Source organism: Phaeodactylum tricornutum, chromosome 10 (genome assembly GCF_000150955.2).
Source record: "Phaeodactylum tricornutum CCAP 1055/1 chromosome 10, whole genome shotgun sequence".
Lineage (NCBI taxonomy): Eukaryota > Bacillariophyta > Bacillariophyceae > Surirellales > Neidiaceae > Phaeodactylum > Phaeodactylum tricornutum.
In genome coordinates this window covers 547,906-570,449 of record NC_011678.1, presented here as the reverse complement: position 1 = coordinate 570,449, position 22,544 = coordinate 547,906, and the positions used below count along the sequence as shown (strand labels likewise).

The following is a 22,544-nucleotide window of genomic DNA, read 5'->3' as shown; positions in this document are numbered from 1 at the left end:
GATTTTTGACGCCTACCCAAATTCTGAGCGTCACCTCTATGGTGTTGTGTACTTCCGACGGTTCCGAAAAGTGGGTTATCATCTGGTTAATGAATTTCCCATGACTGTGAGCGGTTCCGTTTCGGTGATTATAGGCTCGGGAAGGTTGTAGTTACATGTTTAAATTAGAGTGAGTCGACTCTCTCAATATGAAAATACGTATTTTTCGGATTTGGTAACCCGTGCTTATTCTGCATCGTCCCAAACCTCAAACGGAATAGGTAGGTGGTGGCCGGTAATCGGACCGAACCCGAACCCTCACAACGCACATCACTATTACAGTCAGCGCACCTCTCCGAGAATTAGGATTTCTTTTTGAAATGCACATTCTCCAGTGTTCACGCCAATAGGTACTTTCTCGAATAAGACAAATCAAATCTAAAAATAGCGGACCAAAAGTTGCGCCTTATTCTTAATTCTGCCTGTAAATCGATGCGATTTCAACCGCCGCAAACTTAGATGCCGCATAATATATATGAATTTTATTTCATGGAGTTGATGTGCACTTGGCATTGATGCAAAGCGATTCGGATTCACACTGGCAATGCTTGGAACATGTTTCACCATCGGCAACAGCAGTCTCGCCTGAGGGCGTATACGAGAATCGATCAATAACGACTTCAACGACATCATTGTTTTGCATACCTGTCGGTGTGTCGAGTCCACCAAGATTGTAAAGATTCAAACGAACCTCAACATTTGCTGGAAGGCATTGGACTCGATCAGGAATGCCGAAGTCGTACGCTTGCTGTGTCGAATACGAATGTGTTATGTTGTTGGGACCGCTCCAATTGATAGAGGTGGGCGCCCAATCGAATTCCCAAACATGACCTGACTGGTCGTATCCATTTCCTCCGGAAAAGAATCGCTTCACCTGGGGTAGGCCAAGTGGTGACACGAGAAACTGAAGGTCCATACCGGCGGTTCTATTCCAACGCGAAATCTCCATGTATACCTCATGCCTAAAGTTTTCCTCAAGGCTCTCGGTTGGATCTCTCGTGAACATACCGAATGCTATACCTTGCGGTAGAATATTAGACACAATGGTGCCGCTACCAGCCTTCACCACACGGACTGCCTTCACAGAAAAGGAAAATTTACCGTACGTATAGGGCATCTGATCCTGGGGTAAAACAATTCGAACCTCGCTTCCAGTCCAGAAGTTCTGATCTTTCTTAAACTGCATGGTCAGCTCGTCATTGACAAGGGAAACGGTTTCTCGTTTGAACCGATTGTTGAATGGAAGACACAAAAACCCAATCGGATTCTCCTTAACTTCAACTGTAAAGTTATTCCAAACATTCTCGTAGCGCTGCCGACTGGAAAATTCCGGGAAACAATCGATATCCGTCTCTGGAAGCATCTCGATATCGTTGGGTGTTATGGAAGGGGCGGGAGTTTCTTCAGGAAATCTGCCATCGCATCGCCGGGGATTGCAAGCCGGCCCGCAAATGGTCGGCAAGTTGTCTCCGGCCACCACGAGACAGGCTTCTTCCTCAGTGATGCTGAGCTGATTCTGAACACCTTGAACTCGGGTTCCACAAGAAAATTTTCCTGACTGGTCCGTCACCTCCTTGTTCCATGCGGCTTCGTCACATTCAAAGCAACCACAGTGATCAGGTAACGGAATCACCACTGGGGAAACAGTAGGCAACTTCGTCGGACTCGGAACAGGACGTGGTGTAATTGGCGAATCGGTGTCGACCTCTCCTTGCTCACCAATGGAATCACCGTCTGCATAATTACTAAACACAGATCTCCAAATGTATCGGAGTTTGGGCTTACCCCAACGGAGATTCCCTGACTCTTCGTCTTGCACAGACAACTCTGTCAAGGAAAGGAGCAGGACAAGAATCAGAGCAAACTTCATGTCGACCACGAATCGATTGCGCGACTTAATTTAAAGTACTTGACGTTGTAAGTGGAAAGTTTCGGTTTGTGCAATCTGTGCAAAATTTGTGAAAAAGTATGAGAGCGATATGCTCGTTCCAAGCTCGAAAAACCTTTTGTTTTGGAAATGTGCGCGCAACAGGACCCACCGGCGCGACGTACTTACAAAATATCGTTGGAGTGTCGTTGGAGCGGGTTTGGCAGCGGTTAGGACATCGAAGATCCTATCAAAATCGGTACTATTTAACTTAGAATTGTTATAAGTAACATGTTCAAAACTCTACCATATATATCCACGTCACGCTCTCCGATCGCTGGTCAAATCAAACTAGCAAGATCGACTGTTCGGTAACACTTACTGTTACCGTGCAACAGAACATGGAGGACAGGCTCGGAATACATCCAAGGCCATATGTAGAACGCTGGACCACGAAAGCGGAAACGCGAAGATGGTAATATGTCCAATAAAGGTTTCCAAGGAATGCAAATGACGAAGCCCGAACACGAGCTATGCGAAGGTGTGGGGACTAACACCGTTGTTTCCAGTCGATGGCCACCTGCGTAGGCATTGATTGTCGAATAAATGGCGCCGGTTCTTTATAGTATTCTTTTTTCCTAGTATACAAATTCCTCGATGTAAGCGCCATTGTTGAAAACGGCTTGGATTGGAGGTATCGCCGTCATCCGAGAAGTTGTCGACGTCGTTCCGTTCTGTCTATTTGTGCTGGTGAAATCCGATTCGCTCAAGCCATGCGGCTGTATTGCGGACATCACTGGATCGTACAGCATATTCATCCACTGCGGTAAAGTAGCCACACATTGTCACCACCGTCGCCGTTCAAAAATCGTCAGGAACGTTGCTCTACAGTCCAGCCCTGTGATATTTTCTAAAAATGGACTGTCCCGTAGGCACATAGAACACGTTTTGCACCAAACGATAGCACAGGAAAATTGAGATTGAAACTGTATTGGAGAAGACGGTTGCTCCCACATTTCTTATTGGAGCAAAGGAACGACATTTTGACAGGCTCTTTTCTGGCGGCAATGCTTAGCGCGCCTCGGAGCTCTTGCGCATTCCACAACACGGTAAGAGAAGATGTGCCGTATCGGTTTCGACGCAATCTACTTAGAAAGGATGCCCTTCCTATAAGGATGGTCTCGTATAGGCCTTCGTCACTCCTAACGTCGCTGAGTTTCGCGTTCGAGCCGCGGACCGTCGTGATCAAAACAGTTTGTGTTCGTCAACCGGCGTCTGATACGGAGGCATTCGGGATGAGCAAACGCTAACGTTGCTTTGTGTACTACTCGCTAGACTGACCTATGCCGCTCTTTTTTCTACCAATGCCGATCGTCAAAGCGATTGCATATTTGTTACCAAAAACGTCTATAGAATGTTAACTATTGGTTAGGAAAGAAGCGACGGTCAATTGCACGAACCAATAGAAGCTGCCGAGAATGGATGAATGATCTCCCTAACGGAATCGCTCCTTTGCAGTTTGCACAGTCTGAACAAAGGTTAAAGCACAAAACGAAAGCCACCGTGAACACACAGATTGAAAAATTGATTGCACGAAATCTCAAACGCAAGAGATGCAAAGAACGCCGACGAGCTCGGAGGGGGCAAGTAATAAAATAAACCCTTTCGTACACTGACCTCTAATAGTACGGATGGTAGCCACCACCACCACGTCCACGACCTCGAAAACCACCCCTGTACCCACCACCACGTCCACGAAAACCACCACCTCGTCCTCGAAAGCCTCCTCGTCCGCGTGGTGGACCTCCCGCCATACCGGGTTGATTAACCCGCTTGTGGGTTATTTTGAGTTGTCGGCCCTTAAACTCGGATTCGTCGAGTTTCAACGCATTTTCCACGGACGACTCGTTCTACGGTGCAAAAAGAAAAAAAAAAGAAATGAATGAGGTATCCAAGTTTCTCAGAAAACGCAAGATCAGAGCCTTCACACGTGTCACGCTACCTCAAACTCCAAGTAGGCGAATCCTAGAATGAAAGGGAAACAAAACAGAGTTAAGCAAAGCAACTGGAAATTATTTTCCACAAGAAAACAGCAGTCGCGCTCGTACCTTTCGGTTTCCCTGTAAACTTATCACAAACAATTGTCACACGTTCGACGGTCCCACAGGCTTCAAAGTGTGCCAAAAGCTCCTCTGGTGTTGTTGAGTAATCGACCTGTCCGACGTAAATCGAATAATTGTCGCGTGCAGGTTTTGAGCCGTCTCCGCCAGCCGCGGGCGCGGCAGCAGCGCTCGTTCCCGCTCTTTTCGCTTCAGCATCTTTCTTTTTCTTGTCCAGCTCCTCAGCTTCTTTGGTAATTCGCTCTGCCTCTGCCTCCATTCGGGCAATCTCGGCCTGCAGCTTTTCTAGGTCTTCTTCCTCCTCTTCCTCGTCTACCGCTTCGTCCGCTTTCCTCCCCGGCTTCTCACTTTCTTCCGCCATTTGTGACTCAATCTTGTTCCTTTCAAAACAGAGGCTGCAATTGATACCCGAGCTTGTTTGTAAACCGAGTCTTTTTACGTGGGTCAAAACACCGAATTGCGTCTCTGGCGTTGTTTCTTCTACCAGCGATAGCAAGCCCGTGGTCCCAGCACAGCTCTCAGCTCTCTAGCTGACTGTGAGTGAAAATACTTCGACGTCTGTCCGCTAGTCTTTCCCCCTAAACAACGTGCCCCTCCCATTTTTTCGCTTTTTGCGGTCAATCCCGGATTGATCGTTTATGGAGATGTGAGACTTTCATTCACCATGTCGATCCAGACAGCAGATTTTACTGAGTTTCAAATAGCACATGAATTCTCTCGAAGGTAAAAGATCTACTATAAGACAAGCACGCATCTACAAAGCAATATTAGACTGGTACATTTTAGCTAAGGGGGGAGGAGTTACTCGACTTAATTTGAATCGCGGAATTGGCAAATGTTATGTTGCGTTACCAGTGCATTCATCGATCAGGTTAGATGACCGTTCACCTTGATCGTATGCTGATGCAACAAAATGAGCCATTACATAACAGTGACCGCTAAGTTCTACAATTGCGATTCTCGTTCAAGATGGCTGCTTAACTGTCGAAGCAACCTTTGCGATTCAATTTCAAGGTCTGAATGGTGCTGTTTGCCATACTCGTATGCAGCCACCAAATTTGACAAGAGACGCTCGTCCACTAGTATATTCGCTATTTCTGGCGCAAGCAGTTCCAAAAATCCAAAGCATTTCGCCGAAATGGCCCCCTCCTGGGGAAACTCTGAAGCCACCGCGAGATTCATCCTCAGTATTGAAAAAAGTGACTTCCAAAAAAGTGAGTTTGGGTCAATTTTTTCGCGTAGTCTCACCGGTAGCTTTGACACGATAGCTAGGGCGTTTGTGAGAATTTGAAGCGCAAGAAGTTGCATGTCGTCCATGCCCATTTCTTCCCCAAACCCGCTTCTCCAGCTCGTTGACAGACTCTCGTGGTTTAAAGCTGGGTTCGAGCGTTCCAAACAGAATACAAGGTCTTTCCGAAGCAAATCACCGCATGGCCCTTCGTTAAGTACCAGAGCTCGTGACACCTTCTCTGACGTCGTGCTTGCTACCGTATTTGGACTGGTCATGTAGACTAGACTCTCCAATCCAAGTCGAGTCTGATCATCGCAACCACTTCCGATCAACGATCCACATGATTTCATGTCTTGACTACAATTCGAGCCCTGCCTTTGCAATTGCCATGACTTTCGCTGTTGCCTGCAGTTAGCTTGAAACATTTTCTCAATATCAGGACAAAACTTCTTCCTTCTTAATGATGAGTGACAGTCGTTGTGTACATATTGACTCTTAGATAAATTTCCGGCAAGCACGGCTTTGAAGAGGCTACGCCGAACAGACTGCATTTGGATAGCACAACCTTTCCGCCGTTCCACATTGACGGCCGTTTCAGACTTGCTGGTTTTAAAAAACTTTACAACGAAATGTAGCAGCTTCGAAGTCCGGCAATATAGCTCTTTCTCTTCCGAACGGAATACATAGCAAATCGACATATCTTTCATGTATTTCTCAATTCGAGCTACGACGACACTGGTCGGCTCAGCCACTACGATGACGTTTCGAATTTGATGAGCATCATTGGGAAGTAAATCAAGATATTCCAACTTGATTTTCGCACCCCAAACCCTACGTTCTGTGGCCTCTGCTTCGTTTGTGGGCGACGATCGGTGTCCATGAGAAACAAATTGCTCTCTTCCCTGAGAGGATTGTTTGACTAGTAAGCGTTCTCTCTGGAAACATATTCCTGGCTGTAGGTACATGCTCCTTGGAGTTGGTTTCGCCTCGTTCGGTTTTTGTTTGCTACTTGCTTCTTTCATGTTGTTCAATCGTATGATGATCGTGTTTTATGGGCGTCTCTACTTTGATCGAACCGCTTCTCGCAATCCGACCCGAACGACGAGGAGCATTCGATTTTGTTCCTCCCGGAAACTACCGTCCGCCTACCCAGTTTCAACAACAATTGGACTGGTCACGACTTCCATCGAAACAACAGAGAAAATCTCGAAAATACGATCGACTTGATATGCGAATTCATACTAATTTTACAGATGATGGCTGTGAAATATACTTTGACACGTGAACTGGAAGGTAGTCACGGGTCGTTTGGTTCACGTAGTGTAAATTTGCACGGGCGCTGCATTTCGATGTTGCGTGTGTCCTTTCAAGGCGAACGGCTCAACAAGGGGCGACGGATTGATCACACGACAGTCTTGTCGACTTCCGACAAGCCCTCCTTTAGTGAACAGCCTCCTCTCTCGGAACGAGACATCGGTTTTGGGATACTGTTCAATTTGTGTCAGCGCTTCTGACGCGGGGAAAAGAAAATTAGCTTTTACCGGTCGTCTGTTTGTTCCGGAAGCTCACCGATTGACGTGAATCTGTGCAGGAAAGACGTTCAAAGTTTTGCGTTAACATATGGAACGCTTAATGCGAGTGGCGGTGAAGCGTGCAAGAAACATCTTTGCATCATCAGTACGCCCATTTTCCAACTCGCTCTCTCTTTTGGGAGGTGCTCGTGATGGGTCAGTTTCTCCCCTGAAAATTGCGACTAACAAGGCAGAGCACGTGGTAGTATCCCACCATTCATCAAATAGAGAAAAAACTACAGTTCTGGATTTGGATAAAAAGGAAGCAACACGACTTATTGATTACTTGCTTAAACGTACGCGCAAACTCATGGGAGATTCTGTTGAAAATCACCTGGTAGCGTTTTCGGGAGGAATTGACTCGTCCGTTGTCGCTGCTGCTGTGCATGCTGTCCAGACAAGTACAGAAACGGCTATAGCCGTTCTGGGTGTTTCAAACGCCGTTCCGGAGGAGCAAGTCCTCCTTGCCCGGAGAATAAGCAGCCATATTGGTATACCACTGACTGAAGTTCCCACGACGGAAGGATCGGACGATATTTATATAGCCAATGCTGGCCAAGCTTGTTTGGCATGCAAAACTCATCTGTATTCGACGCTAAGCGCGATTGCGGCGCACGCCAAACATTCTGATGGAGGCCGACAATTGTACAACGGAACGAACTCAGATGATCTGAAGGATCCAACCCGACTCGGGTTGATTGCGGCGGAAAATTTTAAGGTTCTATCTCCATTGCGAGAATTGACCAAGGCAAAGGTCCGTGTCGTAGCCCGTCACATGGGATTACCGAACTGGAATTACGCGGCATCGCCCTGTCTGCGATCTCGATTGGCCCTCGGCGTGGAAGCGTCGGTTGATCACTTACACCGGATTGAACGAGCCGAACGTTTTGTGAAGACAAGATTGAGCAATGTTCTGGATGAGAGCTCAAATCTGAGGGTCCGCCTGCTAACAGGGAATCGGGCCTGTGTTGAGGTCGATCAATGCATTGTAGATGAAGCCGAGCAAGTTGAATGGGAGACTTTCTTTATGGAAGAGCTCAATTTTTCGTCGGTAGGCGTTAGGGCCTTTCGAAGCGGTTCTGTGTCGTCAAGAGCAGCGGTCTGATCCCTGTTATCAACTGTATAGCTTTTGTATAGAGGAAGACTTATAATTTGACGTTAGTTTAAGTGTAGATTGGTGTACGTCATTCAAAACGCACAACCCACTCGGAGCTGGAGATCAATGTAACGCCAAATTCTGTTTATCCCCTCATCACAACTTACAGCGGCTTCGTGCTGTAGAGAATGCCAATCGCAAAACCAAACAGAATTGAAAGACTATGAAGCCCCTCCCCCCGAGAAAAGTGTCATTCCAAATCAGAGCAGTAGCGATTAGGACATTGGAGGGTCGCAAAACTACTTACGTTGTCAGCTCTTTTCCATTTTGGACCGGGCTTTCGAAAACAGAGTCGTTGTCTCGATTCACCAAGAGACGGTGCATTTCGACATCGAATATCAAAATGAGGAACCGCCACCTCGCTTGGCGCCACGTGCGATGCGCGTTGTGATTATTCAACTGAACACCCCACCCCGCCTTGATAGGTGCGGTCTCCTTTGTCCGCTCTTGAAGAAATTCAGGTCTTATGAACTTGAGGAACTACCTCTCAAGAGCTAGTGCAAGCAGTAACACTCCACAGAAACCAAACATAAAACGTGTAAGCAAGGCGAGTCATAGCCAGGCCAAAGCTGAGAGAATTCTACCTGCTTACAAATGTATTTGTAGAATACGACGAAAGAGTAGAAGTTGGGGGAAAGCCTTGTAGAGGCTCCGATTGTTTTAATCGGTAGGTTTTTAGATTGAGATTGTGAGACTAAAATATAGATTCCAAAATGAAACCTTTTGTGTTGGATAGAAACTCCGTAGCCAATGTACTGGCTATCGAACCATTGACATAGTTTTTGTCGAGACTATTGGACACCTATGTGATCGCCAAACCATCGAGTTCGGATGGTGCCAACAGTATCTGTTGACAACTTTCATCTAGGGAAACCGTATGGTAATCAGGAATATTTCGTTCCTAGCATATCAGGTTTGATAAAACGAGTCGTCTTATACGCCTCATGCAACGGAAACCAGAGTTGTGTATGTTGCAAACATTTGGATGCATAACGCAAATATTTGGTTTCCTATGAGACGCTTCGTATTTTCCTCCGGCATGCCACACACGGGTAATGAACCCGACGAGGACAGTCGTCTGGACACTGCGTCTGTCCTATGACAGAGCCAGGAAAAAGGAAATGGCAATGAGGCCAAGATCTAGAGCTAGTGAATCCTAGATAGATGTTCCAACAAACAATGCTAAAGCTAAGCAATTCTATCTACAACGTAGTATCAAATTGTAGCATTCTGTGGCTATAATTTATCAAAGCTTCGGCTGTTGGCGCAACTTACATTAACTTGAAACTGGTCGTTCCTTGTTCACTAGTGACAGATGCTACGATCAACCACTCCGAGGTTGAGCTCTACTCTAGGTAGAGAGTAGTCAACTCATGGTGCCAAGTTCTCTCTTAGTGGTAGTCAATAGATGTTTTTTTTGTAGACTTTCGAAAAAAAGCTCGAAGCGCGACGACGTTGTTGCTTATTGACCAATGACTTTTTTGAACAAATCGAAGCAAAGTCTCTTAAATTGGGGGAAACCAAATATGATGTCCTATTAGTATACCTATTCATCCAAATTCAGCCATCTATAAGTAACATAAGACCCGTGAATCTAACGGCTATGTTCATCTATCATCTTCTCTCCTAGTTCTAGATGTGGAAATACTGTGTCGTGGCAAGAAGGTGGTGTGGTTCTTGCTGCCTGCCTCATTTCGTCGATGCCAATTGTCGAGCTGCAGTTCAGAGCAGCAGTCATGTCTTCAAACTCAATTCACAAGGCCATATCGGTAACCGTCTTTTCTGACCTTGCTTGACCCTGGTGCTACGTGGGCCAGAAACGACTCCAAAAAGCAATCGACCACTTCACAGTCAATGGGAAACTTCCGGTAGAAGTTGAGTGGAAGCCATATCAGATCGATCCTGGTACAGAGCCTAACGGAGAAGAGTTCAACGCGTATTGCAAGCGTCGCTGGGGTGGGTCGGGTTGGACACAACATCTACAGAGCGAAGGCGTCAAGAACGGAGCCCGTTTTTCGAACTGGAAATGGTGGCCGAATACGCTGCGTGGACACCAATGGATTATGTACGGAAAAGAGAAGCACGGCTTGGACACGAATAAAGCGAATGAAGTGCTTTTTAGAGCGCTGTATGAGCAAGGTGAAAACCTTAGCGATACTGAAACCTTGATTCGGTTGGCAGAGAACACACTGCCAGAAGTGGACGTTGAGGACTTGAGAGACTATATCACCAAAGACAAAGGCGCTGCGAGGGTAATGCAAGAAATTGATCGGGGACGCCGAGCTTTCGGTATCCAAGGAGTTCCATTTTTTGTTGTTGGTGCAACAGGATTGGCTACCCCCTATGCTTTTTCTGGAGCCCAAGCTTCTGAGTCATTTCTTGAAGTGTTCGAAGAGCTTTCAGAGAAGCTCAAGGATTAGACATTGATTCATTCTAACACCCCACAAGCAAAGATGTTCGATTACTTTTTGGTATGACCTGTCCAAGTGAAATTTTGCTTCACGGAGAGCGATCATGAAAGAAGTTTGTCACACCATACTGTCTTTCTCAAAGTCATCGATGCGTGAACAATTTTTGGGGAGAGAACGATCTAGTAAGAATTATATTATCTAATGTGTATCCTTTGGCAACACAAGCCAGGTATTGGAGAGCTGGCAGTCGCGGTCTGCTCGCTGCTGCACGTTCTGTTGATCTTGTGCCATGCAGAAATACATACATCCGGATTGATATGAAAGGAAACAAATTCGTACATGATACCGGGGCGCAAGCCTTAACCCCATTGCACTCTCTTTCCTAAGCTCTGTATCATCATTTTATTATACAATGAAGCTTAGTGTAATCGAATTTCGTCCAATTGTCCTTCTATTGGTCGTAACCGATAACATTGGAGCCTGCGAGCGCGACAATAAAGTGTTTCCCGTGTATTAAAATTTCAGAGTAGTATCACTCTTGCCGCTTCAATAGAGAGAGAGACTCTGAGTCAAACAATGCGTCTTCGACATGTCTAAAGTGTTTCTCGCTGGGGCAGAGTGAACGTAGCTGCGAAATCCATGCACTATACGAAACAATACAACTTGTGTGGTGCTCACCCTCAGTCAATATTTCTTAAAGCGAGCCTTAAATCCCAAGTGGGCTAAAGTAGCATTGCCACCTTTTTGCATACATCAGTGTAAGATTGTAGTAATGGCATTGTGCCTTACAACACTGGTTCCTATGCCCACCAAGCCCCTAGACCACGGAAGGTTACGCCGCACTCTTCTAGATTTTTTTTGGTTTCAAGCTTTGTCTTGACCAGTGGATTCGGGCCTGTTACGCGTTGACTGTGGTACTCAATGTAAACGTCGGCCTGATTGCCCATTTTGACGTACTCACACAACGTTCCTTCGCGGGCGGCCTCGTCTAGAAGTGGATATTCGCCACCCTCGATGTCCACTTTGAGAATGAAATGACCACCACTTTGTTCGTGTGGTTGAGCATCTGGAGCAAAGGCATTTGTGGTTTTTCGCAAAAGTGTTCCAATGGTGTAGCCCATCACGTCTGCGGCGACAGTCTCCAATTTTTCGCCCTTGGAAACGTCAGCACTCTTGCGTACGTCTTGGTGGCCCTGTAAAATACTACTCCCCCAAAAATTTTGTTCGGTGTTGATTGTGTCAAGATACAGTTTTGTCATACCATCCGTTCCAGCACCCACAGATTCCGTAAAAAAGTGCATGTGTTGAATTGGGCGTGGATTCAAGTTCATGATATAGTCTTCATGCGCCTGAAGTTGTTTAGTGAAAACAGGGTTGCCTTCGACGCCGTAGTAGCAGTAATCCTCAGGGCCGGTAAGCGACCCAAAGGAACGCATAAGTTGTACAAATTGTGTCGTAAGCGGGTTTCGGGCTACTTTGCGGCGTCCAAAACTAGCTTCCTGCCAAGTCTTTGTCTCCATATCGTACGCTGGTGGCACAAGCTGAGTTTTCAGGTCGTCGGAGCGGTCACAACCCACAAATCCAGCGTCCATTAGTTTTCCCGAAGTATCCCCAATGTTGGCACCAAAATCCAACAAGACCCGTTGACATCGCTTTATTGCTGCATCCCCGCGCGGTTGCAGAGGGGGTGAGCTCCCTAATCCTGAAAAATATCCTTTGTTGACTGCACCAACGGCTTGGACTTGCTCGGCGGTTTGGGCGCTTGTGCATTGATCTTGCAACGCTTTACGCCACGCCTTGATCTGAGCCGCATTCTTATCCGAAGTTGCCGCAATCGTAAGGTCCGTGACTGAGCTTGCCAAGGCTACCAACGGCATAGTGTACGAATGCAAACCGCTTGTGACAAAACTATCCGGAGTCGCTACTTGGTAGTACCAGGCTCCAAGCGCGACTACCGTCAAGCCCAGCACCAACCTGCAGACGAACACCGTCAATCCACTACTTCCCACAGCGTTTCTACGGGAGGAACCGTTCGCTGAACGAGTGGGAACTTTGCTAACTGAAACCATGGTTTTCTTGTTTTTTTCAATGAACTTACCTTGGTATCTCTCGGGCCGTCAAGCAGCTGTTCTAGATATAGAATGGCGGGGCAAGGGAACAGCTTGTTGGCAATCGATTGCTTTTGCATTTGGACTTCCCATCGGTACGACATGGAACTCGCGGTAGATGAGAACCAGATCTCGGTCACAGAATCATTGAAATGACTGACTGTGACGTGAATGCGTGTCTGCTGATGCCTCTAGCGTTGCTGACATAAATGCAACTGAAAGTCACATGAGAAGGTATGGATTGGCTGTGATAGTGATTTATTTTGAAAAAGTAATTCACTTTTATGTTAGACAATTGATATGACAACACATATATTTGTTAAAATTGGAACTATGACGAAGGGGTCATTTCCAAATGACTGATCTGTCCCTCGTTCGTCTCAAACTGTACGGTCGGAACGCGTCAGGCACTTCCGCTGTTGCTTGGTTGGCCCCTCTAGCTAGAGGCCTCTACGCATAGCCGCTGCCTCGGCTCGGGTAGCGAAATTGCGCCGTGTGCACCTAAGATTCATATCAACCACTCATATTAGGAAACGTGGCTTCCGAAGGTCTACGAACATATTTGTTGATGTAAGTAGTCACTATCATTGTTTGATGTAAACCATAGTGGAGAATACTGCTCCGAGCAGTAGAGAGGCGTGTGCTAGAACTTCCAGAGCGGCAAGAATGCGAAATTTTTCATCTACGTCATAGTCATGACTCATGACTGAAAATGTTGGAAGATTGGATGAATTTTTTGTCCGACGACAGTCGGTTCTCCTTCTGCTTCCTCGAAAGAATGGGGAAGTTCCATTAGCGAGTACCATACCAGTCGGTAGTATCTTTCGGCTTCCCAGTTTTCTCCGGGGAGGCAGCGTTCGGCAGACGTTGGGCCAATCAAGTCTCTTTACTACTGTAAACACGTGCCGCCGTGTCGCTAACTGTAACTCTCAGTCAGTAACATCGCTTGCGTTGACAGTGAAATATCTTTCTAGATTTGCGTTCTGTTCCTTTCTGCAAAGAATCCTTGCGTACGTGAGTTGCGACTCACATCAAGCATCAGTGAAACGAAGTGACACAAGTCGATTCATCGTAAGAATGTTGTCGTCTTCCTGCCGTCGAAGTTTCCTTGCGGCGAAGACTCGGTTGCGCTCATGCGTGACCACGTCGTTGTCGACGGGTTGTCCGTGGAGTGCCATTTCCAGCGGATCCACAAGTCGCCATATCGATCGGTTTTTTTCGACCCACAGTTCCTTCGATGAACCCAACCCGTCCTTGTTTGGTGCTTCTCCATTGCAAGCGTCGACGGTATCCAGCGATGCTACTTCGATCCCTTCCAACGAAGCCGATCGCGATATTCAATTGCGAGCAGACATTAAAGTCATGGGTAGTTTACTGGGACGAATCATTCAAACGCACGAAGGCGCGGAGGTACTGGAAAAGGTCGAAACCATGCGCGGCTTGGCCAAGACCTGGCGCGATCAAGGGGCAGGCCGCGATCCCAGTACGAAGCAAGCCGCTGACCAAACCTTTCAAAACCTCGCCGCGTACGCCAAGAGCTTCACCGATGCGGAACTCTTTACCGTTAGTCGGGCCTTTACGCACTTTTTGGCCATTGCGAATGCGGCCGAATCGCATCATCGTGGACGGCGTCTGAAGCAATCACGCCTTCTTTCGGACGAGTCGTCGGGAGCGCTCTATCCCAAGCCGGACAGTGTTGGAGGGGTTCTTCCTTCTCTGCTCGCTCAGGGACACGATGCGGACGCGATCTACGACGCCCTCACGTCGCAAACCACCGAGCTTGTTTTGACAGCCCATCCGACTGAAGTTAATCGGCGCACTATTCTCAACAAGAAGCGCAGGATCCAGCGCATTCTCACCATGGCCGATCAACAGCGTCAGCTTGGTGCCTCTAGCGTCTTTGAGCAAGCCGAACTCAATGACGCCTTGTATCGGGAGATCTCCAGTATTTGGCTATCTGATGAAGTCTCTCGTATCAAACCATCTCCAGAAACGGAAGCTGAAAAAGGAACGCTCGTGTTGGAAACGGTGTTGTGGGAGGCCGTACCGACCTTTTTGCGTAAATTGGACGCCACCACGCGCGAGTTCCTCGGTAAGCCTTTGCCTCTCGATTCGTCCCCGATTCGGTTTGCATCCTGGATGGGCGGAGATCGGGACGGGAATCCTAACGTGAAACCGGATACGACCCGGCAAGTGTGCTTGCGTAATCGTCAAAAGGCAGCCACCCTTTTTGCCCGTAATTTGCGAACGCTCGAGGCGGAGTTATCCTTGACCACGTGCAGCCGCGAAGTCCGGGAAGTGGTAGGCGCTGCCCGAGAACCTTACCGTATATTCTTACAGCCCATGATTCGGAAAATGGAAGCGACCACTGATTGGGCCGCCCAAGAGTTGGCGATTTTGCAAAAACGTCGTAGCGGTGACAAGAGTGCCTCGGGTATTGCATCTGTCGCTAGCACCAACGTGGAAGGCATCTACCTTGATCAGGAAGAATTCAGGGCGGAACTGCTCACAATCTACCGCTCTCTACAAGAAACAGGAAACGAAGTGGCTGCCAGCGGCATTTTGACAGATATTATTCGGAATCTTTCCTCCTTTGGGTTGACGCTCATTCCTTTGGACGTCCGCCAGGAAAGCGACCGCCACGAAGAAGCCCTAGACGCTATTACCCGGTACCTCGGATTAGGTAGTTACATACAGTGGGATGAACAGACGCGCGTTAGCTGGTTGACAACTCAAATTTCGTCCAAACGCCCATTGCTTCGAGCAGGAGTCTGGTACGAACATCCGGACTACTTCTCGCCAACCGCAATTGATACACTAGAAATCTCTCGAATGATTGCCGAACAGCACGAAGGGAGTTTGGGGGCCTACGTCATTAGTCAAGCGACCAGTGCAAGCGATGTCCTTGCCGTGCTCTTGCTGCAATTGGATGCTGGTGTCAAAAAGCCTCTTCGTGTCGCGCCTCTTTTTGAAACTTTGGACGATCTGAACGGCGCCGCTGATACAATGCGACAGCTGTTCAGTCTTCCTGCGTACATGGGTACCATAGGTGGGAAGCAAGAGGTCATGATAGGTTACTCCGATTCCGCGAAAGATGCCGGTCGAATGGCGGCAACGTGGGCTCAATATGAGACACAAGAGACGTTGGCCAAGCTCGCCAAAGAATTTGGAGTCGACATGACGTTTTTCCACGGGAAGGGTGGTACCGTTGGCCGTGGTGGTAATCCGCAAACCTTCACAGCCATTATGGCACATGCGCCGAAAACGATCAACGGGCACTTCCGCGTAACCGAACAAGGTGAAATGATCAGCCAGAACTTTGGATACGCAGATCGCGCCGAACGTACAATGGATATTTACACTGCTGCGGTCCTGGCCGAGAAGCTGAGTGAACGACCGAAGGTCAAAGACGAATGGAGAAGTATGATGAAGATCTTGTCGGATATTAGCTGCGAAGCCTACCGCCAGGTCGTACGCAAAGATGAGCGCTTCGTACCCTACTTTCGCTCCGCTACCCCCGAACTAGAACTCTCGAACCTCAACATTGGATCGCGGCCCGCCAAACGAAAGGCGACGGGAGGTGTCGAAAGTCTTCGCGCTATTCCTTGGAACTTTGCTTGGACCCAGACTCGATTCAATCTACCCACGTGGTTGGGCGTTGGCGATGCCATCGGACAACTGCTAAAGAGCGATAGAGCTCCTTTACTCCGGGAACTCTATCGTGAAGCGCGCGCCTTTCAAACCATGGTGGATTTGGTCGAAATGGTCCTGGCAAAATCCGAGCCCGCGATTGCCGCTCACTACGACAGTGTTCTCGTCAAGGACCCCAAGGCGAAAGAACTAGGTAAGGAGGTTCGTCAACTTCACATGGCGACGGAAGAGGCAATTCTAGATTTGACGGAACACAAAAAGTTGGGCGAAAACAACGCGGTGCTTCAGCGTGCTCTGGTTGTGCGCAATCCCTACGTAGATTGCCTGAATATTTTGCAAGTCGAGACCTTGGATAGGCTCCGGCAAGTGGAAGAAGGGAAGGAAGATAAGGTCTTGAAGGACGCGCTCCTCACGACCATTACAGGGGTTGCCAATGGAATGGGCAACACTGGTTAAAATACTTGCATGTCTGATCTATGGAATGATTGTAAAGGATTACATTTACTGTTAGCGGCCAAAAAAAGGTGGACCTCCTACGGAGCTAGTATGGATTCGCGGTACATTTACAGTTAGAGCAACGAAACGGTGGAAACGTTGTTTTCAAAATGATAATTAACATGTGGTGTCTGTACTGTGTCGCCATTAATTAAATTTTTGTCGGACGATGATCTTCTTCCGCTTTGATACGACGACTGCCCGTCGTCTCTTGAGATTGCTTGCCCCGCATTCCCTCACGGATGTGATTGTGGTTTCCAATTTCAGGTATTGTACCCTCTCTTACCAGCACCACCAACGAATTGCCTAGTTTGGTGGGGAAGTGATCGAGGGACTACGCTCCAATCCCAGTCTGATTTGTTCCAATAGCAGAAGTGTCCGTTCTCATTCTTCTTTTAAATATTGCAATTCTGTATCACTCAATATCCAATGTCGGGACATAGCTCCAAAAAACGCAAACAGTCGAACGAGAAGGAAGGAGCCTTTGTGGGAGGCTCGCCTCGCCACCTAAAAAGAGCCAGCCGCCCCTCACGTTTCATACACAATGCTTTTCGCAACTCAATGAAGCAGCAGAGAGATGCCTTAATGACAGCACTCAATAGTGGATTCAAGAATTTTTTTAAAAATGTATCCATTCCTGACGAGAATCGGGACCCGCTAGGACGTCCCGTACACTACGCCCACGCTTGGGCCGAGTATCGTCGGCAGGCACGGGAAATTCAACGCCGATTTGGTGGAGAGACTGGGGACGTGTTAGGCTTCGGACAAGATGATTGCGGCCAAATTGGCTACGTCCTTTCTAAGGACGAAGACAAGCCAACAACCTACTTGCCCTTTGTCATCAAGTCGCTCGTTCGCAAGGATGTTCGTCAGATTTCGGCCGGTGGTGTACATTCGCTTGCCGTCACGGCGGACGGTGACGCCTACTCATGGGGTACTGACGATGACGGCACGCTTGGCCGTAAAAACGAAGCAGACACAGCGATTGATGCCACCACGCCGAGTCCGGTCGTCGGTTTTCGTACGGTGGACGGAATCAACGAAGATAGGCGTAAGTGAATTTGCCGAAACGAAACCTGCTTCGTGGGAATGCGGCACGCATCACCTCACTACGACTTTCGTTCATCATTCAGAAATTGTTCAAGTATGCGCCGGTGCGAGCCATTCCCTCTTTCTATCCTACAGTGGAAATGTATATTCTTCAGGGTACGTTGTCTCGTACTGTTTAAGCATTCCGCCATAATTTTTCGATTGTGTTTGACGCTCACAATACCCCAACCCGGCAGAATGATGAAAGACATGGATTCGGGTAAATTCCGTGACATACAAACCGTCGAAGATGACCCTGCTGGCTATAATGAGAAACCGGTGCATGTGGCTCTGATGCCTAAAAAGGTCACTTTTATTTCCACGACGACCGCATTTTCTGCAGCCATTTTGGAGGATGGAACAATGGTGACCTGGGGTGAGTAAAACAAAAGAAACGGTCGGTTCTATGCAATTCAATCCTCTCTTTTCCTCACGTTCTGAGATTGCTCGAAAGGATTTGGAAACCATGGGGAGCTGGCTCGTACGGCCACCATGGGCGCAAAGAAAAACAAGGAAGGAAGACCCGATTTAGGGCAAGGCTTCTTCTACACGACAAAGCAAGAAGACGGGGACGGCAATGTCCGATTTGTGGCCACTCCTTCGTTGGTTCGTGAACACTTTTTGACTCCCAAGCCCCCCATCTGGTCCTTTGGGAGTCCACAAAAGAAAGTGATCAATGTAGCATGTGGTTCGTATCACCTGTTGGCGGTTGCACGGGAACCTGACGATGCAAAGTTGCGGGTGTACTCAAGTGGCATCAACAATTATGGCCAGTTGGGACAAGGTGACTTTGGAGTAGAGACCGAGCGCCATGAGCTCACAATGGTACGTAAGAAATGCTTTGTTTGGTTATGTGCGTAAACAATATCTCAATCAATTAGTGGGCTTAATCTTGAAGATTAAGGCATTGGAAGATGAAAATATAGTCAAGGTTGCATGCGGTGAATTTCATTCCTTGGCTCTCAATCTAATTGGTACGAAAGTATTCGCGTTCGGCCGTGCGGACTACGGTCAGCTCGGGACCAAACTTTTCGACTTTGGTGAATGCGGGGCAACTCCCGAACAGGTCGCCTTTCCCAGTGAGGAACGTGTCATAATAGCAGATATTGATGCTGGAAGTTCTCACTCGATGGCGATTACCATCGATGACGAAGTGTATTCTTGGGGCTTCGGAGATGGCAACACTGGATTTGGCGATGTTCAAAGTGATGTTGTATATCCACGAAAGCTAACACTCACGGCCAAGCAAATCAATGCCAAGGGCCGAGTTCTTGCCACCAGCGGTGGTGGACAGCATGGGCTTATGCTAGTCAAGCGATACGCATTTCAGACGTAAGAATAAGCTATTATGGTATTCCGATAAACTACTGTCCGTGTGCACCTTTTAGCAATTCAGAAAGACTACCATCCTCTTCCATTTCTTGAATGATATCTAGTCCACCTACCAGATCTCCGTCTACGTATAGCTGAGGGAAAGTTGGCCAGTTGGAGTACGATTTCAAACCTTGACGAACCTCCTCATCTTGCAAAATGTCGAAGGTGTCGTAAGGAACAGATTCAGAGTCCAAAATTTCTACCGTTTGCCGAGAGAAGCCACAGCGCGGCGCAGATGGCAAACCTTTCATAAACAGCATGACACGGTTTCTATTGATAAGCTTCTTCAGGCGTTCTTCCAAAGAAGGCTGTGCTTCTGCTGTTGCAGTTATACCAAATTGTTCCTTCAGACTCCCTTCCTCTTTCATTTCCTTTAGAATATCTAAGCCTCCAATGAGATCGCCCTTGGCATAGATTTGTGGATATGTCGGCCAATTGGAATGCGTCTTTAGTCCTTGACGTACATTCTCATCCGAAAGGATATCGAAACTACCAAACGGAATGTTTTCTTCCTGTAACATGTCCACGACTTGGCGGGAGAAGCCACACCTAGGCGCGGTCGGTACACCCTTCATGAAAAGCATTACTTCGGACGATCGAATGAGTCTCTCCAACCGTTGCGTCAACATCTCTGTTGGGGAAAGGGAAACTAGATCTCCGCCAGTTCCCCCTCCTTGCGACGGACTGGCCGCCACGAGTCGTTGCACTGCCTGGGTTACTTGAGAGACATCGTCTCCGCCATCGATACGTTCGACCACAACCCCAGCTTCGTTTAGCAAAATAAATGTCGGTACCACCGATACACCGTAGCGATCTGAAACATCCGGAAGCTTTTCGGCCTGAATTCGCCCGAAGCGAACCGTCTCAGACGTTGATGAAGCTAGTGCTCGCAGCACTTGGTCCATCGGACCGCCCGCTGCGGAAGCTTCGTGCCAAGGAGCCCAAAAGAGTAGCACAGTTTTCCCTCCGACTGGAGGTGCTTCAGTAAAGTCTATGACTTCGCCCATTTTTTATGGCTGTCTTCGGTGCGACAGAGAAGACTGTCGATCAAAGATATCCTTTTGCGAGGCCGATTTGCAAATAGAATGAAAAACGAATCAACTGCGAATTTCGTCGAGTTTTTCACGGAAGGATGTGCTCCGCTATCCTTCTATTGGTGTTAGAATTGTGTGTGGAGCACAAGAGACACTTCGGCATGTCACTAGATGTCGCAGACGGTGCGTGTATCATCCGTCACTACTTTCCTTTGTCTGTGCAACTATGGAGGCCATCCGTTGGTTCTAGTAACATGTAAAGGACAACTACTCTAAAAAATACTGCGGGAGCTCTTTTCTCACTTCTGGTTGGTAATCACCAATTGGAAAAGAGCATCTCGTAGGGCAGTAACAGGCCAACGATTGTTCTAGGTATAACATACTTTTATTATCGGTACAAGTATCTATCATGCTACTGTTAATAGCGGCAGAAAAGAAAGATGAACACGTTAGGGATAATACATTACTTTCTCGATGGTTTGCTATAATTTCACCAGAGCTACTTGCACCAGAAATCTAGCTAACAATCTTGAAAATAGAAAAATTTATTGCGACCTTTAGCAAGGAATTCCTAAGGTAAGCCCCACTTCATCGAACCAATGAATTGACTCTATTGGCAGTACAAGATATGATGTCTGCAAGAGTTGTTCGGAACGTTTGCACCACCAGCTTTGACAAATTAAGTGGAGATACCTTGCTCGTTTTCTAAAAGCTCAGTAACATCACTATTTTCACTGTTCTGCCCCTCTTGATTGTACAACATTGAAGCCCTCCAGAAACCAGCAATGGCTAGCAGACTCGTCGCCACGACCAGAAGTTCGAATGAAAAAACATCGTGCAGAGTCCCATCCCTAAACTCGGCGCAATAGCGGCTAGGCTCTGAGCAGAGCAAATTGAACGTTAGCACGTATCCAATTGCCGACGAAAGCCCATTTTGGAGAATGATGTTCGCAAAAGCGCCTTCCTTTTCGTAGGAAAAGTAGTCGGCGAAGGTAGCCTTGAGAGTTCCTTCAAATGTTGCTCGCCCTGTACCGTGCAATGTGTAAATCAATATCAACCAAGCTCCATTCCATCGCTGCAAATCAGGTTGTATTAAAAATGGCAACGCCACAAAACAGAAACATAGCGCTCCTAGAGTAAGGATGGGGCCTTTGCCAGTTTTCTGCGTCACTTTTCCGAAAACCAAGCTCATTATTGCGGCCACCCCGGACAACCATGCTGTCAATGCACCAATGTACTTGGAATCCGTATCGTCAAGAACAACCCGAACTACTTCCCCGTTGACGTACGAGTTCAAAAAAGCTGATGTGAATCCAAAGGCAGCGTTCAAGCCAATCATGTATTTCATCTTCGGATCCTGAGATAGCAATCGCCCGGCTGCTGATATTTTGAACCATGCCGATGCAGCCTCGTTGGGCGCATCATCGGGGTATTTGTGGATAAAGACCATTCCGGCCGTCGAGACAATAGTCAGCAGTGAATACGTGCCAAATATTGACGACCAATTCACGCTGCTGAATTCCAGAACCAGTGTAGACAGGCTTCGGAGCAAAACTTCTTCTCCTAAATAGATGAACGCAAATATTCCAGCCAGATAAGAAGTTGACAGCGACGTTGATTGATCGAGCTGCCTTGCGTGCTCTTCGGATGCCTTGCTGAAGTATGCTCCTTGAGCTGTCCAAAGAAAGCCAGCACCAACTCCGCCGATCGCGGCACCAATATATGCCGCCGCTCTTTCTTGTTCTGTCCAAACCGTTGCCAACCAAAAGCACCCAACGTAGCAACAGTATAACAACATACCGGCAATCAGCGAATTCCTAGCTCCAAGCTTTTTCACCACATAAGTGGCTCCCATAATAGCCGAGCCCGTATACGTTAAATACAAAATACCCGACTGCCAGGCACCCGTCGCGCCCAGCCGAGCGGTCGCCAGCGCCAAACATGCTACGACGGAAGCATGATTGGCACTGAACAATATACTCATGAAGACGAAATTCAGCAGGGTTCTATGTGCAGCTCGGACATCCGTCCTATCATGGGTTTCTCTGCCAATCATGGCATCATCATCGTCGGCCATCGCCATTCGTTGATACGTTGGCATCGTCTGGTTTACGTCTTCACTGTTGTAGCGTGCCGAATCTTCGCCCGTCATTGCCTGCTCTCATTCGGTCGTTTTTTTAGTCGATGGCAATCTCTTGCCGTTCAGGATCAATTCGGAACAAGTCTCATTTTACACGATGTTTGGGAACAGATCCCGTCTCGATTCGAATTCGCTGTCACAATTGTTACAATTACGGGTTACAGTAGTCATTCTTTCGTTTCTCCCACCGCTACCCTAAACCTACTGTGACAAGTTACCGACGTCTTTTGAGTGACTGTGACCCTGAAAGTCGACTGT

General features: G+C 47.7%; 10 protein-coding genes across 10 annotated transcripts; 4 read left to right on the top strand and 6 right to left on the bottom strand.

Moving 5' to 3' along the window:
• Positions 1-337: 337 nt before the first annotated feature.
• Positions 338-1,994, bottom strand: PHATRDRAFT_46513 (predicted protein). Its single transcript, XM_002180821.1, has one exon. The coding sequence runs from the start codon at positions 1,907-1,909 to the stop codon at positions 527-529; it is 1,383 nt and encodes a 460-aa protein (XP_002180857.1). The 5' UTR covers positions 1,910-1,994; the 3' UTR covers positions 338-526.
• A 1,687-nt stretch (positions 1,995-3,681) lies between these two features.
• PHATRDRAFT_13095 (predicted protein) lies at positions 3,682-4,147 on the bottom strand (the record flags this gene model as incomplete). Its single annotated transcript, XM_002180820.1, has 3 exons — positions 3,682-3,816; positions 3,909-3,931; positions 4,015-4,147. Coding segments are annotated over 3 exons (291 nt in total), but the record flags the coding sequence as incomplete, so codon positions are not given.
• Positions 4,148-4,794: 647 nt separating this feature from the next.
• On the bottom strand, positions 4,795-6,311 carry PHATRDRAFT_46511 (predicted protein). The gene has a single exon (XM_002180819.1). It carries the CDS (start codon positions 6,277-6,279, stop codon positions 4,972-4,974), a length of 1,308 nt encoding a protein of 435 aa, XP_002180855.1. The 5' UTR covers positions 6,280-6,311; the 3' UTR covers positions 4,795-4,971.
• An 854-nt stretch (positions 6,312-7,165) lies between these two features.
• Positions 7,166-7,729, top strand: PHATRDRAFT_5288 (predicted protein; the record flags this gene model as incomplete). The annotated part of the gene is made up of 1 exon (XM_002180993.1): positions 7,166-7,729. A coding segment is annotated over one exon (564 nt), but the record flags the coding sequence as incomplete, so codon positions are not given.
• A 1,991-nt stretch (positions 7,730-9,720) lies between these two features.
• Positions 9,721-10,467, top strand: PHATRDRAFT_46509 (predicted protein; the record flags this gene model as incomplete). Its single annotated transcript, XM_002180992.1, has 2 exons — positions 9,721-9,753; positions 9,802-10,467. The coding sequence occupies 2 exons, from the start codon at positions 9,721-9,723 to the stop codon at positions 10,402-10,404; spliced, it is 636 nt and encodes a 211-aa protein (XP_002181028.1). The 3' UTR covers positions 10,405-10,467.
• Positions 10,468-11,195: 728 nt separating this feature from the next.
• On the bottom strand, positions 11,196-12,500 carry PHATRDRAFT_46508 (predicted protein; the record flags this gene model as incomplete). The annotated part of the gene is made up of 1 exon (XM_002180818.1): positions 11,196-12,500. The coding sequence occupies exon 1, from the start codon at positions 12,462-12,464 to the stop codon at positions 11,196-11,198; it is 1,269 nt and encodes a 422-aa protein (XP_002180854.1). The 5' UTR covers positions 12,465-12,500.
• A 978-nt stretch (positions 12,501-13,478) lies between these two features.
• PEPCase_1 (predicted protein) lies at positions 13,479-16,702 on the top strand. The gene has a single exon (XM_002180991.1). It carries the CDS (start codon positions 13,581-13,583, stop codon positions 16,608-16,610), a length of 3,030 nt encoding a protein of 1,009 aa, XP_002181027.1. The 5' UTR covers positions 13,479-13,580; the 3' UTR covers positions 16,611-16,702.
• A 508-nt stretch (positions 16,703-17,210) lies between these two features.
• PHATRDRAFT_36476 (predicted protein) lies at positions 17,211-19,074 on the top strand (the record flags this gene model as incomplete). Its single annotated transcript, XM_002180990.1, has 5 exons — positions 17,211-17,700; positions 17,783-17,855; positions 17,936-18,114; positions 18,181-18,563; positions 18,637-19,074. The coding sequence occupies 5 exons, from the start codon at positions 17,211-17,213 to the stop codon at positions 19,072-19,074; spliced, it is 1,563 nt and encodes a 520-aa protein (XP_002181026.1).
• Positions 19,063-20,142, bottom strand: PHATRDRAFT_27972 (predicted protein). The gene has a single exon (XM_002180817.1). It carries the CDS (start codon positions 20,117-20,119, stop codon positions 19,103-19,105), a length of 1,017 nt encoding a protein of 338 aa, XP_002180853.1. The 5' UTR covers positions 20,120-20,142; the 3' UTR covers positions 19,063-19,102.
• A 535-nt stretch (positions 20,143-20,677) lies between these two features.
• Positions 20,678-22,378, bottom strand: PHATRDRAFT_46504 (predicted protein). Its single transcript, XM_002180816.1, has one exon. It carries the CDS (start codon positions 22,296-22,298, stop codon positions 20,826-20,828), a length of 1,473 nt encoding a protein of 490 aa, XP_002180852.1. The 5' UTR covers positions 22,299-22,378; the 3' UTR covers positions 20,678-20,825.
• Between the last annotated feature and the right edge of the window lie 166 nt (positions 22,379-22,544).

Excerpts from the sequence above, each read along its gene's own strand:
- PHATRDRAFT_46511 (XM_002180819.1), bottom strand. The coding sequence starts at position 6,279 with ATGAAAGAAGCAAGTAGCAAACAAAAACCGAACGAGGCGAAACCAACT.
- PHATRDRAFT_27972 (XM_002180817.1), bottom strand. The coding sequence starts at position 20,119 with ATGGGCGAAGTCATAGACTTTACTGAAGCACCTCCAGTCGGAGGGAAA.
- PHATRDRAFT_46513 (XM_002180821.1), bottom strand. The coding sequence starts at position 1,909 with ATGAAGTTTGCTCTGATTCTTGTCCTGCTCCTTTCCTTGACAGAGTTG.
- PEPCase_1 (XM_002180991.1), top strand. The coding sequence starts at position 13,581 with ATGTTGTCGTCTTCCTGCCGTCGAAGTTTCCTTGCGGCGAAGACTCGG.
- PHATRDRAFT_46504 (XM_002180816.1), bottom strand. The coding sequence starts at position 22,298 with ATGACGGGCGAAGATTCGGCACGCTACAACAGTGAAGACGTAAACCAG.